The sequence below is a fragment of the Saccostrea cucullata genome, unplaced genomic scaffold (genome assembly GCF_032062105.1).
Source record: "Saccostrea cucullata isolate Sc308-1 unplaced genomic scaffold, CSIRO_AGI_Scuc_v1 ctg1289, whole genome shotgun sequence".
NCBI classification, from domain to species: domain Eukaryota; kingdom Metazoa; phylum Mollusca; class Bivalvia; order Ostreida; family Ostreidae; genus Saccostrea; species Saccostrea cuccullata.
Genome location: NW_026928460.1, coordinates 105,099 through 122,238, shown reverse-complemented (window position 1 = coordinate 122,238; position 17,140 = coordinate 105,099). Strand labels below are relative to the sequence as shown.

General features: G+C 35.9%; 2 protein-coding genes across 3 annotated transcripts; one reads left to right on the top strand and one right to left on the bottom strand.

Annotated features, from left to right (window-relative positions):
- Positions 1 to 818: 818 nt before the first annotated feature.
- Positions 819 to 4,552, bottom strand: LOC134277667 (E3 ubiquitin-protein ligase TRIM71-like). 2 transcript variants are annotated; one of them, XM_062759990.1, is made up of 2 exons: positions 4,465 to 4,552; positions 819 to 2,592 (listed from the first exon to the last, which is right to left on the bottom strand). In XM_062759990.1, the coding sequence occupies exon 2, from the start codon at positions 2,585 to 2,587 to the stop codon at positions 917 to 919; it is 1,671 nt and encodes a 556-aa protein (XP_062615974.1). In that variant the 5' UTR covers positions 2,588 to 2,592; positions 4,465 to 4,552; the 3' UTR covers positions 819 to 916. The 2 variants fall into 2 exon arrangements, with proteins under 2 accessions (XP_062615974.1, XP_062615975.1); XM_062759991.1 differs by having other exon boundaries at positions 4,506 to 4,537.
- A 3,718-nt stretch (positions 4,553 to 8,270) lies between these two features.
- LOC134277666 (3-hydroxyacyl-CoA dehydrogenase type-2-like) lies at positions 8,271 to 16,496 on the top strand. The gene is made up of 5 exons (XM_062759988.1): positions 8,271 to 8,361; positions 8,891 to 9,052; positions 10,878 to 11,042; positions 11,418 to 11,655; positions 15,964 to 16,496. Exons 1-5 carry the CDS (start codon positions 8,338 to 8,340, stop codon positions 16,149 to 16,151), a joined length of 777 nt encoding a protein of 258 aa, XP_062615972.1. The 5' UTR covers positions 8,271 to 8,337; the 3' UTR covers positions 16,152 to 16,496.
- Positions 16,497 to 17,140: the final 644 nt, after the last annotated feature.

The window sequence follows — 17,140 nt, the reverse complement described above, 5'->3', positions numbered from 1 at the left end:
TATCTAATACATTCACATTAAAATTATTGTCCTTAATTAGTCTGCTTAGAAATCATGGGCAGAAGAAATTTTTAAAGCATATATACAGTTCTGCTAATTATTTGATAGAGCCCACCCAAGTGCAAGAACTCCTGACCCAGGGGCTATATGACATTCTCAGTTTTGATAGAGGCATCCTTTTGCATCATAACTACATGTATGTACTTAATCGTCTTTATACCCAGGAACAGAGAAGATTTCAGATACTTAATACATTTTCACTATATATTCATTACAGCCTAGACCCTAACACCAGAACCCCTGACCCTTGGGTTATGAAATTCATAATTGTGGAAGAGGCACTCTTGTTTATCATAACTATGTACTTAGTTCATCAGCAAAATACTTGGGAGCAGAGGAGAAGATTTTTAAAGAATTAAGGCATTTTCACTGAATAATCATTAAAGCCCTGTACTAGCGCTAGAACCCCTGACCGAGGGGCCAAGAATTTCACAATTTTTGTAGAGGGCACAATGCTTATCAAAATCATGCCAACAGTTTGATAACTTGATGTACATGAATAAAAGAAAAGATATCTAAAGATTGCACTATATTTAGTGGTTTTGCTCTCATCCCTCAGGCCCCAGGGGTAGGGTCCATGAAATTCACAATATTTGTTCCACTTTACCGTTAGATGCTAAATGCCAAAATTGGTTGAGCAGTCTCAGAGGAGGAAATGAAAATGTTCAAAGGTTTTTAAACGCACAACGACGAACAAATAAAGATAGCAAAGGTCGTCTGAGTAAATTCATGTGACCTAAGAATAAATACAATATTGCTAAAAACTAACTGTTTTAATCATGAGACATTGTTATGATATTTGCATAAATATGGACAACATAACAATATTTATAGAAAAAAAAACAAAGGTAAAAAGTTAAAACAAATACTGATACATTTTGACACAAACGTTGTCTTCTTCTACCAGCCATAGATTGTCAGATCTGTCTACAGAGAGTCCTCGTGGTCGTGATATCCCATCATCCTCTGTCAGAATTAAAGACAGGAATTCGCCGTCCTGGCTGATCAAGTGTACAGCATTGTTGGCGTCTGCGATGAGGATGTGACCAAGAATGTCAGCAGCCACTCCACGCGGTTCAAATCTGTCTTTTAATATCCCAGCTAGGACGACCCAGTCATACGTAAACCGAAGATTTCCAGACTTGTTCAATACGACCACTTTACTCTTCCTCCAATCAGAAACACAAATGTCTTCGTTGACATTCTCACAAATAAACCATGGATCAATAAAAAGACTCTCCCCGTTCTGATCTGTCTCGAACTCCTGCGACTTCCTCCCACTACTGTTGTACTTGACAACTCTCGCTGTATTAAACAAACCCATACAGACCAGGATATCACCTGACCTGGTACAACACAGTCCTTTAGGACCAGACTTAGTACTAATAAGTTTTGTTTTCTCTTTGTTGAGTGACACTTTATAGATCAATTTATTGTCGTAGTCAGAGTAAATCAGACTTCCGTCCTGCATCACAGCCAGACCAGATGGTTGTCCATCTGTACTGATGTTATCCAGCTCTGTCCCTGACCTGTCTAGCAGCTGTATTCCAGGCCCATCACCACTGATGTACGCTGATCTGTCACTAAGGCAGCTCACGTGAAATAACTTTTCCTTTTTAGTTTTTGTTTCGCTAATTTTTACTGAACGCCCAGTATTTTTGCTTACAGACCAATTTCGCTCAATAGGTTGTAAACTTTCATTGCATGACTTAACGTTACCAATCAAAAGCATGCCAAATTGATGCTCATTTTGAGATTTTTTGATCTGACCAACTGTAAAGGAAGGCATAACAATTTTAAGTTTGTCTGGAAGTTTCAATTGCTTAAATATGTCAGGATTTTGCTTTCGAAACAAAATAAGGTCGGCGGGATGAGTTGACTCTGTGAAAGTTTCAAATTTCTCTATCAGTTGATCCAAGTTTTGCTCAAATCCCTCAGCTTCTGCTATACGTTGAGATATTTCGTTACGATTTCTTCTCTCGTCTTCCTCGGATAGCTGCAAGGCTTCTTTAAAAATGGTACTGATATGATCTATCATATTCTGGGCTTGTACCTTCATTTTCTCTCGTTCGCTCTCATAACTGGTCGTTATTTCTCTTTCTCCCTCTTTAAAATCTTTAATTCTCTGAATAATCTCAGACTTATATTGTCCCTTCATTCTAGACAATTCGTTTTCGGTTTCAGCCTTTTGCTTCTCGTATAAATCTTGTAATTTCCCGATGGTGTGCTTTCCGTGTACCTCCTGAATGCACGTAATACAGACAGGGACTTGGCAATCTTCACAACAAGCTTCGTACGCTTTATATGAGTGGACTTCACACATTTTGATCTGATTTGTTGGGTGAAGTCTCTCAGACAGACGGACGATGTTGTGTCCGGAAGGAACTTTACTTTTAAGATGGAAGTCTTTACATCGAGGACAGAGTTCATCTCCACACGGAACACAGTGGAAGATAGCGGGCTCGTCCTCGCAGTATTGACATCGAATGACGTCCTGGGCTTGTGATTGGGCCATTGTACATGTCATGTATCCTGAAAAAAAAGATATAAAAAAAAATTTGATCAATATACCAGGTTCGGAACAATCCGGCCTGATTAATAATTAGCAACATGTATTTGTATGTAATAGATTAATTTAACCAAACACTTTTGGTGTTTTGTGGTGTATGATAGGACTATTTAACTTATAATGAAGAGCATTAAAGTAGTAAAATTTTCAATTTGGATGAAACGTTTCGAGCTATCTTTAAAAGTTTATTGGCATATGATGACACAACCATTTCTTTTGAGAGGGAAAAATAGGACAAATGGTTCTTTAGAAAACTTATTGAACAGGTATTCCATAAATATAATTGTCAATCAATTGACGGTCTACATAAACACCAAGTAAGCACGTGTTCGACCAATACATGTGATATGGTAACTCCAATAAACTTGATAAATTCATATTAATATGTACAAAATCGTTTAAATACGTGTTTTACAGAAGCAGGAACTCTCTAACTCTCTCTCTTTCTCTCTTTTTCTCTCTCTCTTATAATCATAAAAGTCTCCATTTCGGTGTTTCTCGTGTTGCTTGTCACGAAGAGTGGGGTATCCTTAAACATAACGACGAATACCCAGTATTTCTTTTTCGTTTCGAAAGAAACGGGTGTGTCATTATGCTTATAATTGACGTTCAAAACATGAATCAGAACGTTTCACCCAAACGGAAATTGTTACTACTTCAATGCGTTTGATTGTATATATTGGTGAATATTGGCATATGGTGGCTGCACAAATGCACGCGCTTTGCCTAATACCTGTGTCATGCCAATGAAAATTAGGTTGGACTTCATTGACCTACATCTGTTCCGAAAGGAGTTCATTTTTTCCTTGTGAATACTCAGGTAACCTATAAGGCCCATGGGCCTCTTGTTTGTAAATCTTTTACATGTTTTAGGGTTTACATTCCAAATGGAGCGTCAGCCTTACTCATATTGACAAAAATTGTTAAAGTTTGAAAAAATGATCCTTTTTGTCCTCTTTAGTGTGTGTATGTTATTTCACAAGAAAATAATTTCAGTTTTTGGGGATATTTGTAAATTGTAGAAATATTACATAAAGTATATACATGTATAGATGTCATATAAAATTTCGAAGAAACTTGATATAAATGAGAAAACATATTTCATTTCTTGATTGTTGCACTATTGGCATTTCGCCCACTTTGTTCACCCATTTTTTTTTTTTTTTTTTTTTTGCATATATACTTTGTCAAAAAAAAAAGTTTATGCAGGAAAACTTGTTCTAGTTTAACTTCGATCAATCCGTTTCAGATTTTAAAGATTGGTTTAGTGAAGTAAAGACGAACTCGGTTTCAAATGAATTTATTGTAAATACAGACTCTTTTAATTGTTCAGTCCCTTGTCGCCGTATGTATAGAAGCTCGACAATACTCGGTCAACTGAAGAATAAGCTTTGATGGAGGAGCTAGGAATAAGAAGTTATCTAAAATTACCTTTGTTTACATTACATAATATTGCAGACTACGTGTATAAATGGTATTCGTGAGTACTGAATTGACTTTTTGCTACTGATGTAAGTTTTCTCTTCTGTCCTGAAAGAAGCACATAATCACTATCGTGAGTTTTACAATAGCTACAGTATGTAGGATACGTATGCCCATACGGCGAAAACTATATAATTATATTGAATCAAGACCAAGTGAGCGACTTATAAAGGGACCCTGTACAGAAAATGCAGAGTAACGTTAACTAATTATGGCGGACAAATTCTTTAGGAATCGTGTTTAGCTTTAAGTAATTTACCAGTAATTGATATAAATTACCATGCTTGATTAATCATGTGAATAGGAAGACAGGAATTTATAATAAGAGAAAGAAAAAGATAAAATCGGCTTACATTTGCTAAAATGCCACTTCATTAGGATGATACATATATACATGCAGCTATACCTGAACACAATCAAAAGCTGTGAGGAAAAGACAGACTCAACAGGAATTTATATTTTCATTGGTTGTTATTTATAACTTAATTATCCTACAGTAGTAAAAATGAAATATTATGTTGTTGTTGTTGTTGTTGTGTGTGTGTGTGGGGGGGGGGGGGGGCTTTAGTTAGTGGTGGTGATGTAAATAAAATTCAGCATCTTTTAAAAATCTTCTTCTCTTGAACCACTGGGCCAGGAAAGATGAAACTCATGTGGAATAATCTTCAGGTAGTGTACATACAAGTTTGTTCAAATCATGACTCCCGGGGGTGGGTCGGGGCCACAATATGGCTGATCTTTAAAAATCTTCTTCTCCAGAACCACTGGGCCTGAAAAGATGAAACTCATGTGAAAGCATCCTCAAGTAGTGTAGATTCAAGTTTGTTCAAATCATGACCCCCGGGCTGGGTAGGGTGGGGCCACAATGGCTGATCAAAGTTTTACATAGGAATATATAGGAATTTTTTTTAAAGATCTTCTTCTCCAGAACCACTGGACCAGGAATGATGAAAGCCATGTGGAACCATTCTTAGGTAGCGAAGATTCAAGTTTCTTCAAATCATGACCCCGGGATAGGGTGGGGCCACAATGGGATGTCAAAGTTTAACATAGGAATACATGGGGAAAATCTTTAAAATTCTTCTTCTGAAGAACAGCAACGCCATGTTTGGTTTTTGCTTTTACCTAGCCAGTTAATTGCTCAGTTGAGCTATGTGGCCCGGCCTTGGGCCTCTTCATTTTCTTTAAAAATATTCATTTTTGGTTAATATTTTTCATGCCAAGAAAACCATAGCAGTCTGTCCGGAGAGCGAACTCTATTTAAGCCGAATTAACGTTAATCTGTGAAACTCCCCCGAGAGATGTTGGCGAGACATGCAATTAATGTCAGCAGTTTTGAGGGAGGGATCTTAAGTTTTACTGGGTTTAAAACATAGGTACAAAACAAATTATTTAGAAGCCTTTGCACCCCTTCTTTTTTTTTTTTTGGGGGGGGGGGGGGGGGGGGGTCATATTTATCAAATACTGTAAAAAAAAAAAAGTAAGTTAAAGAAAAAGAAAGTTAAAAATTTTTAATTATAGTAAACTAATTCGTCAGTAGAAATAAGCTGTCTTTCAATTTTTAACGTATGTTTTTTTTTTTCTGAGCATAAATTAACGTCGGGCACGATGAACTTGGTAGTTGTGGAAGTACCGCGCGTCGAATTATTGGAAAAAGGGTACCAGATTCCCGGAAGTTGACATCATTTCCTGGTTAAACAAGAGGGGAGAGGAGTACTAAATGGGTAGAGGTATCACACCGGTAATTGACCAATCAAAATGGACTTAGTCAAATATAGGTCCATACATATAAAATTGATTTTCCTTTCTTTTGAGACGTTTTTCTATTCTCTTCCAAGCCATTTTTACAACTTTGTTACCTGTGCCTAGTAAATTTTATGTACTTTTTGAACAAATAAAGGTTTTTGACAGGAACTTTTTTTTTCCCCGGGAGTAGGAGGCTACTTCGTGCGGTACACTCGGAATGTTTATAAACACATTGAAAACACGTGGATTTGAGGGTAGCCCTGTTTTCAGATGGAAAAAGTCAGAAAATGCCGTGTAGGTACCGTTTTGTGTGTGAGAGTGTGTCAGCTAGTGTGACAGGTAATGTTTAAAACACCTCTTGCTAGATATTTTTTCAAGTAAACAAATACCAGATTTTTTTTTACGACTTTTTATTCTAGTTATACCCCCCGCTTGAAAAGCGGGAGGGTATATAGTAATCGTTAATTCCGTCCGTCCGTCCGTCCGTCTGTACGTCCGTCCGTCCGTCTGTCTGTCCGTCCGTCCGTCCGTCCGTCTGTTACGCTTTGGGGTACCCATCTCTTATCCGCAACTCCTCTCATACCACTGAATGAAATTTGATGAAACTTTCACAGAATCTTTATTACATATTGCCATTGTGCACCTCCTATTTTACTTTTTGATCCGACACATATTTTGGGTTTCCCGGCCACAGGAAAACATGGACTTTTTCACCAGTTATAACCATATGGGAGGCGGGGGGTATCATTTAGTGAGCTCATCGCTCACAGTACCTCTAGTTATTCTAGATATGGAATTTTATAGTGAAAACAATTACCGGTGTGACGCAACCTGATTGGCTATGTTAAGATTTTCATTTTAATGTTAAAATATCACTGATAGAAATATATATATGGTGGAATATATCAAGTTTATTATACCCCCCGCTTGAAAAGCGGGAGGGTATATAGTGATCGGGATTTCCGTCCGTCCGTCTGTCCGTCCGTCCGTCTGTACGTCCGTCCGTCCGTCCTTCTGTTACGCTTTTTCTCTTATCCACAACTCCTCTTATACTACTGAGTGAAATTTAATGAAACTTTCACAGAATCTTTATTACATATTGCCATTGTGCACCTCCTATTTTACTTTCTTATTCGACACGTATTTTAGGTTTAATTTCCAGAGAAAAGCATGGACATTGCCTTTTTTTTTTTACCTACTATGAAGTCACATAATCGAAGCTTCTGGATATGTAAACATTTCATAGGACAAGGTATTCCTCTTTACAAATTACCGTAAAACAATATAAAGCAACACATCGACATTATGGGAGGCGGGGGGTATCATTTAGTGAGCTCATTGCTCACAGTACCTCTAGTTTTTCTTTAACTAAGAAAGCTGAAAACTTACGATCCCCCCCCCCCCCCCCCTAAAATCGAAATCTGCTGTCGTAAATTGTCTTGCTAGCGTTTGGGGAATATGGGTGATTTGCATCAATTACACTTTTATTGACTTCATCAGTGCGTAAACCGGACGAGATTTCTTGGCATGTTTTTATAATTATAATCAGTCATGCATTTGATTATTCCGTTTTAATCCCCACATTTTAATACTTTAACATCTCTCAATTCATTATTTAAAAAAAAAATCTTTCATTCACTTTCAAGATCTAGGCCTATTTGCAAGGGTCAGACCCCAGGTAGAATATGCATCCACTGTCTGGGACCCTCAGACAAAGAAAAACATCGACAAACTAGAAGCTGTGCAAAGAAGGGCAGCTAGGTTCGTGACCAATAACTACAACACCACCAGTAGTGTCACAACGATGATCGACAGGCTAGAATGGGAAAGTCTACAACAACGCAGAATTAAAGCAAAGGCTATAATGATGTACCGTGTTGTCCATTCCCTTGTTGCCATAGACCTGCCTCCCCAATTCTGCCAAACAGGAGCAGCCACCAGGGGACACCAATACCGGTACAGGATCCCATCCTGCCGTACCAACGTCTACAAGGAATCGTTCTTTCCTACTACCATCAGGATATGGAACCAGCTGCCAGAAGACACCATCACGGCTACGTCCCTGGAGTCCTTTAAGACCAGGATTCAGGGATATAAAACACCATAAATCATGCAGGACATGTTTTTATCAGTTTTTAATATTGTAAATAGATGCGTGGACTCCCCCTCACATACACGCTTTTAAACATAGTGAGAATATGCCGCAGCAGCGGCCCTTCACTTTACCGGAAGAAGAAGAAGGACTTTTTCTTTTCTTTTTTTTTTCTTTTTCTCTGTTTTTGTCTTTCTTCTTTTTTGCTAATAATAGCAATTTAAATAAATAGCTGACTACTTTTAAATTCAGATATATCTTTAATGAAGTTGAAAGCAGGTGACAAACGCGTTCCTTTGAACGCTTTCTTTTTTTCCATAAAGACTAAAGAGCTAGTAGCACAAGAAAGGTATCTCTAGTACGACTTAACAAATTTCGGAAAGGAGGCATGTCAAAGTTCACATCGTTGAAGGTTAGTTTTCTATAGTTTTTACCATATATGTTATTGTCAAATCGAATTTACGTTATTAAAGTGCATATTGCTTTGTAATTAAAGCATTAACACTCAACGAAAAACTCAACATTTTGGGATAAGTAGATCGGAGATAACTAGCCCGAAATTTCTCGGATACATTTTTTATGAATGCCGTCTCGTGTAAGCAGTACGTTAATTTAATTCAATTTTAATTCTATAATTATAATCTTATCATGTGTTGAATGGAACGTTATAGAGAAAATAAAATGAGGACTTTTTATTGTAAATTTGGCAGTTGTAGCGTTTGTTTGATAATCTAAATCTCTTTGTTTACATTTAGTATATTTCTGTTGTTTATAGTAGGGACTGGTCATGTTGTCTCTGTTTACATTATTTATACATTATCTATGTATTACTGTTGTTTTAGGGATTGGTGAGTCTGGTGACGGGCGGGGCGTCAGGCCTGGGTCGTGTTGTCTTTGTTTACATTATGTATACATTATCTATTGTATTCCTGTTGTTTTAGGGACTGGTGAGTCTTGTGACAGGCGGGGCGTCAGGCCTGGGTCGTGCCACGGTGGAGAGGTTCACCAGACAGGGAGCCCATGTGATTCTCTGTGACCTTCCCTCCTCTGATGGCCAACAGGTCGCTAAATCCCTGGAAAACTGCACCTTCCTCCCAGCTGATGTAAGTCTGGAATGCGTACTGTGATAACACTACATGTCACTACCACACATACTGTAATGTGGGATAAATATCCATGAGATCCCCAAGTATCCTCCTCTCAAGGATATTTTATTCTGTGATCCAGATTGCATGATAATTTTCAATATTTACATTTGCAAATGTTTTCCCTTATATTACACTATTTGAACAAGGCGTTTTTACATCTCCGTAAAACAAATTGGTCATGTGACCATAGATTGATTGTTTAGTCATAATCGATCTACGTAGTTTGATAGTGACGTCATAAGTTATCGACATTATAAACACATTCCGTTTAGTTTTGAAAAAATAACGTTATGGGTCTCAAACTTTAGTTAAGTACGTTACTATTTGTGATAAATAGTCACAGATGTAAACTAGAGGTACTGTGAGCAATGAGCTCACTAAATGATACCCCCCGCCTCCCATAATGTCGATGTGTTGCTTTATATTGTTTTACGGTAATGTGTAAAGAGGAATAACTCGTCCTATCAAATGTTATCCAGAAGCTTCTATTATGTGACGTCAAAGGTAAACAAAAAATGGCAATGTCCATGTTTTGCTCTGGGAAACCTAAAATACGTGTCGAATAAAAAAGTAAAATAGGAGGTGCACAATGGCAATATGTAATAAAGATTCTGTGAAAGTTTCATTAAATTTCACTCAGTAGTATAAGAGGAGTTGTGGATAAGAGAAAAAGCGTAACAGAAGGACGGACGGACGGACGGACGGACGTACAGACGGACGGACGGACAGACGGACGGACGGAAATCCCGATCACTATATACCCTCCCGCTTTTCAAGCGGGGGGTATAATAAACTTGATATATTCCACCATATATATATTTCTATCAGTGATATTTTAACATTAAAATGAAAATCTTAACATAGCCAATCAGGTTGCGTCACACCGGTAATTGTTTTCACTATAAAATTCCATATCTAGAATAACTAGAGGTACTGTGAGCGATGAGCTCACTAAATGATACCCCCCGCCTCCCATATGGTTATAACTGGTGAAAAAGTCCATGTTTTCCTGTGGCCGGGAAACCCAAAATATGTGTCGGATCAAAAAGTAAAATAGGAGGTGCACAATGGCAATATGTAATAAAGATTCTGTGAAAGTTTCATCAAATTTCATTCAGTGGTATGAGAGGAGTTGCGGATAAGAGATGGGTACCCCAAAGCGTAACGGACGGACGGACGGACAGACAGACGGACGGACGGACGTACAGACGGACGGACGGACGGAATTAACGATTACTATATACCCTCCCGCTTTTCAAGCGGGGGGTATAATTACTAAATATAAGAAATAAGGTATCATTTTCTGAGTTTTATTGGGATGTAAAACGGGTTGGCACATGATCAAATCTTCCATAAAGCCCTTCGGGCTTTATGAGATTTGGACATGTGACCAACCCGTTTTACATCCCAATAAAACTCAAAAAATGATACCTTATTTCTTAAATGTCATATAGTACATGTTTGTTTGCATTTCGTACATGTATGTTGTATGGCTATTATTTCTGTTATTGTCCATGGGTAACCCTTTTAGATTTAAGATATTTGCGTGAAGACTTGTTTCAAAGTCTATATCAGTACAGTAACACAACTAAATGCAGAAATTAAACCATAAATTATGTGTTAGCAGTATTCACTGTAGCATTTTAATTAATTTAGGGACTGATGTAACAAAATATTTTATAATACATGTATATTGATTCGAAAGAAATTTGAGGAAATAAAAAAAAATTGTAATTTACTTGTTCACAAAAATTTATCTTCACGGATTCTTTAATTTTAGATAACCTCAGAAGGAGAAGTGAAGGAAGTGTTAAGATCCACAATGACGGATTACAAAAAACTAGATGTCCTTGTCAACTGTGCAGGGATTGGGGTCGCCAGAAAAACATACAACATCCACAAAAACAAACCTCATCCACTGGAGGAGTTTGAGAGAGTGCTCAAGGTAGGTATGAAATTTATTTTTATAAAATGCAGTCAAACTTTGTTATCTCCAATCTGATGGGGTCAAGATCAAACTTTTAGATGTCTGAAGATGCGGGATATCGAGGGTAAAATACTTTAAGAATATTTGGTTGGGATTTCCACTTTATTATGACATATCCATGGTATTCGAGATATCAGAGTTCGAGATACCAAATTCAACTGTAGTTTATTACTAATTCCTTTAGATGACGACATTCATACTTATCATGCTAATGGTGGCAGCAATGTTTTTGGAAGTTAACCATCAACTGCTAAGTGAAAGGAGAAAGATGTTCTTTTGTAACATATAACAGGGTGTAGTTCTCTGGCTTTATAATCTGTGACATTATTGTAGGTGAACACCTTGGGAACGTTTAACGTGATCCGACAGGCTGTAGTTCTCATGGCACAGAATGAACCAAACGAGGACCAGGCGAGAGGCGTGATCGTTAATACGTCCAGCGTCGCCGCGTTCGACGGACAGATGGGACAGGTGGCTTACTCCGCCAGTAAGGCGGCCATTGCTGGGATGACGCTACCTCTAGCTCGCGATCTTGGAGAGTACGGAATCCGAGTCTGTACAATTTGTCCAGGTAAGTTTTCTGTGTTATTCACAGGAAGCCTCTAAACTTAGAATTTGATAGACATAGTCTAATCTTGGCTGAAATTTGGCTCAATGAAGACATTGGTCCAAACATCGGGAAAAGCCAAATGAAATCTCACCTGAGATAAAGATGTTGTCTTACTATATATGTGTTCTTTCTCTTATGTCAAGGTCACTAGATGTAGGTGACTTTTGTCCTGCTTACTTCTGTTTGTAACTTACTGAAGGTGAACGATTATTTTGTCAAGTGTTTTTAAATGGTACACAGTCTTTGTAACTAAATTTCATAGATGTAAACATAATAGAAAACAATTCCATTCCATTTCATTACAATATGGATCTTCCTGGGAACAACTGACAGTTGTATACATCACCGAAGTTACAATGGATCAGTAGGACTTTACATCCTTTGTATCATGGTTAAAAAAAAACACCACATAAATAAAAAATAATTTGAACACAAACAAGTGAAAGAGGGCAATTATAAGCCGTAAAACTGTTTATAGCTGAATTAAATGATGGTTTTGCAGTTTATTTACAGATTTATCAGCTTAATTCTATGATATACAGTGTATTGTAAGTTATTATATTGGAATGAATTTAATAGTTAGGCCTAAAAAAAAAATATGTTTGTTTCCTGTAACCCGACCGACCCATTTAAATTACCCCCGGGTAGATTCTTTTTTTCTGTCAAATGGCAAAACTTCGTTTGATCAATCAGCTGATTCCATTTATTAAAAAAAGAAAATTAGATTGTAGCTTAACTTGAGACATAAAATATGTCAACCTAATTTACATTTACCTTAGTTATAAAGAGTAATCATTATTATGACAACAATTTCCCCCTACAACTTTCTGAAGTTCGTTTTCTGCCGCTTGGCAGCCATTTTGGATGCCATGTTGGGTGTCCACTGTAAATATGACACCTGGTATATTCAGTCCGGGGATGTTTGACCATTCACAAGGCAAAAAAAAAAAAGAATTCCCGACCTACCGACCCTTAATTTTTTGGGAATGTTACAGGAAACAAACATATATTTTTTTTAAGCCTTACCCAAGTTATACTGTGTAACTAGGTCTGGACAGTTAAGGTGTAATATCCCTCTGATAAGAGAGATAACTTTCTGAGGACATTTTTTCATGAAATTTAATGAATTGTCTTGTCAGATAGAAAGAGTTAATTAATGAGGACCATTTAATAGTCAACTCACTCGAACCTCTTTTATCGTACAGATGTTGATTTCTAGTTTCTATTTCCCGTATTTTCCTTAATTGTTAAAAATAGTTTACCTAAAACATTTATACTCAGTTCACTTAAACTGTGTATATTAACGTTTATGTCTTTTAATTGTTACAGAAATTTCAGATGCAGAATTGATTATAATCATTAATGTTTTGTTTCGCTAAAAATATTTTCAAGGGCAATAAAAGAAAGATAACTCTTCTTGATGGATGCATATTATTTTAAAAGCACAGAAAACAATTTGATATTCTGCTTTAAAATGCAATGCTTCTTAATGTTTTCTAATTAGAAATTGGATAGGTATGATTGCAATTTTTTTTCATATATACCTCATATTTTTAATTTTAAAGTGAGATAAAAAATTATTGATCTTTCTATTTACCATATAAAATTTTCTTAACCTTATGATTAGACAAAATATTCATTATGAAAAAATAAGCAATGCTTAATACTTCAAACTATTTTCCATTTGAATCTAAATGTTATTGTTGTTGATGAAAATCAATGTTTGGAATTTTTTTTTTAAAAATTGGTGAATTTTTGAGCAGAGGGACATTTCACATTAAACTGCAAAGTACATGTCATATAATTTATGTACATACTGTAAACTAAATTAATTACTTGCAATCACTTTTATTTCAACTTGTCCGTGGATTTCTGAACAGTTATTAATTCCAGTGGCAAGGATTGGATCCTTCCTGTTGTGATCAAGGAATCAATTTATCCCATAATAGCACAGTGATAAAAAAAATATAACTCATCATCAGGTCAAATTTACAAAAAATGTAAGAATGATTTTGGACATGTTTTGAGCATTTTACTAAGTAAACTTAAAAAATACTGGATAACCTTAACTTTAGAACTTTTAAGGTGATTAATAGATGGTCAAATATTCCGATGGATGAAAGGTATACATGTACATTAAATACAACATGTCAAATAGCAAATCTGTTTTCAATGTGTGTCTGTTGCTATATTTTGTACATGTATATATATGTCTCTCATTTATGTTATTTTATCATATATCTAACTTTTCTTTCACTTTCACATTGAACTATGACGTCTTAATGACATACAATACCTCATCATGTACCACAGGTTGTTTGTGTGAGTGCATTGAATGAACCTGAACGTGAACCGAGTGGTCAGTTTATAACTGGGTAGCCATTAACTGGTCAGTTTTTAAATGGGTAGCCAATGAGAATGCTCTGCTAAATCCATTAAACTCTGTTAAGTTCTGTGGTACAATATATAATACAAGAATTCACATACAGAAAAGAAGAAAATTAGAGATATTTGGAATTTACATATCTTCACTTGTCTTAACACAAAACAGAAATCTTACTTGTGTTTTCTGTTTGATTCCTTTTTACTTTCATTGTACAATCACATGTTGACTACTTAGAACTCAATTGCCAGGGCCCGGCATATAAGGAAATCTTGATTTTAAGGAAGTTATGTCTTTTCCCCATCCCTTTTATCACAAAAGGCACTTTGATCTAAAGACTGTTATAAGGAATTTAAAACTCACATTCCTAGGACTTCCTTAAAAGCAAATTATCAGAATTCTGTATGTACACTGTTGTACTGTGGTTTGGTTTTAACATATTTCATTGTAATTTTTAATTATATGTAAAGGATTAAAGAACATTCAGTTGCTTGTTACCATATTCAAAATATGATAGAAAGGCTGATTTGTATTACTAATTCTTTTAGATTTAAAATTTGTTACACTGTATATATACACTGAATAAAACACATTACTGCATTTTCTACCAGAGATAGGTCCTACTGGGATGGGGCAGAGAGACAAGAACAATTTTATTTAAATGATATTCAACTCTCATTTTATCCTGTATGTTTTTGCCAACAAACATGATGCTGTAACATTCTTTGATAAAAAAATAATTTAGACGATTTTAATTAGTAGTCACTCCATTAATTCTGTGTTAAATTTATTGTTCTCCATTAGATGTCTTTGACACCCCATGAACTTTGTGATATTTAACTCACCTGAGTCAAAGGCTCAGAAAGCAATGTGTTTGTTGTCTGTGTTGTGGTAAACTATTCACATTTCATCTTCCCCAGAACCACCGGGCCAATTTTAATCAAACTTGACATAGAGTATCTTGGGTAAAGGGGATTCAAGTTTGTTCAAATGAAGGACCACGCCCTCCTCCAAGGGGAGATAATCAAGAAAAAGTGAAAATAGATTGGGATCATAAAAAAATTAATCTTCTTTTCAGGAAGCACTGTATCAGAAAAGTTAAAACTTATAAGAAAGCTTTCTGTCATGTGTAGCTTCAAATTTATTCAAATCTTTACCCTTATTGTAGGGTGGGGCCACAATTGGCGTTCAGATTTTTATCTAGGAATACATACAAATCATTAAAAATCTTCCCAAAAACAACAAAGCCAGGATTGGTAATATTTTATTTGGAAGCATTCTTAGGAAGTGTAGATTAACCACAATTGGCGTTCAGATTTTTATCTAGGAATACATACAAATCATTAAAAATCTTCCCAAAAACAACAAAGCCAGGATTGGTAATATTTTATTTGGAAGCATTCTTAGGAAGTGTAGATTAAAGTTTGTTCAAATCATGACCCCCTGGAGATAGGGTGGGCCCTCAATGGGTGATTCAAAGTTTTACATTAGAATATAAAGAACATATCTTTAAAAATATTCTTTTCAAGAACAGCAAATCCATGATTTGTTATATTAATTCAGAAGCATCCTCAAGTAATGTACATTCAAGTTTGTTCAAATCATGTTCCCCCAGGATAAGGCAGGGCAACAATAGAAAATCAAACACATAAAAAAAAAATCTAAAGCCAAGATTAGTCAAAGAAATATGGAAGCATTTTTAGTTAGTGGAATCAAGTGTGACTAAATCATGCCCCCTTCCCTTAGTTGGGGAAAGGATTATCTGTGATCAGAACTTCTATATTTGATCTTTTCAATAGTGAACTGATTTCTGCTTTTTCTTTTGATATCCAATATGATCGGGTGAGCTATGTGACTAATGGGCCTCTTGTTTTATTCTCCATTAGGTGTGTTTGATACCCCATTATTAGCAGCCTTACCTCAGAAGGCCATAGATGCCCTGACATCAACAGTTGTGTTTCCTAAAAGACTCGGAAATCCAGATGAATTCGCACAGATGTGTCAGACAATTGTAGAAAATCCTTATCTTAATGGAGAAACAATCCGATTGGATGGAGCTCTAAGAATGATATGATAGTACTCAGTTCTGACTGGAGGAGAGTTTTGATTGTGATGATTATGCAAAGCTGTGATTGGATGAACAAAGACGTGTGTTTTTTTAAAAACTGTGCTATTGATCATGTTGATGTTTTCATTATATTGGTATCATTGAACACTAATTATTGGAATATGCAACAAAATAATGATACATATGAGGGATTCTCACAATGTTCATTCTCTGGAAGAATTAAATTATGAGATATGAAATAAAAAAAATAATAAATTTTAGTAGGATGAGTTGTTTACCTATAGTAAATGATTTTTGTGTGATAAGTAGATTTTGTGAATGTTTACATGTAAATAATATGTATTACAGTAACTGTAGTATTTCTTAACACCTCGCTACTTAGCTTATGTAAAATCAGTGTAAACCTCATGAAGTGTGATCCAGTTCTTAAAACTTTTCTCAGTGTATCAATGATTTTAAACAGTGTATGACTTTACCAAAAGGTCTGTGTTGGACAAATGCCCCTAAATGCTGCTGACTTGAGAAGTAACTCTTTTTCTCAGTCATATAGCTCCCACCCACCAACCCATTTCATCTCATATTCGTGACTTCCTACATGAAGTATAACCTCTGTTTTGTATGTTGTCCATCATGTCTTACATGTAAAATTTGTACAAGATCTCCTCAGAAACCCAGTCACCAATTCTAAAAAAAAATCAACATATTTTATGAGTAAATGGAAACAAAAGTGTAGAATTTCATGTTTTTCCACCTCCCAGGGACCTGAGGGGAAGCTGAAAAGCATCAAATTTTTTAAAAAATCTTATTTTTTTACTCGACATTTTTCGGCAACTGAGCGGTAAAGGATCTTTTCATGCCATGGTCTAATGTGACACAGGGCTTTTATTTTATTAAAGTCTCATGGAAGGACGGAAACTTTCATTTCAAGCTGTCATGTGCATGGCAAAGGAACAGACAATGTTGCTACTTATTTTTTTTATCAACTTAGGCCAGTC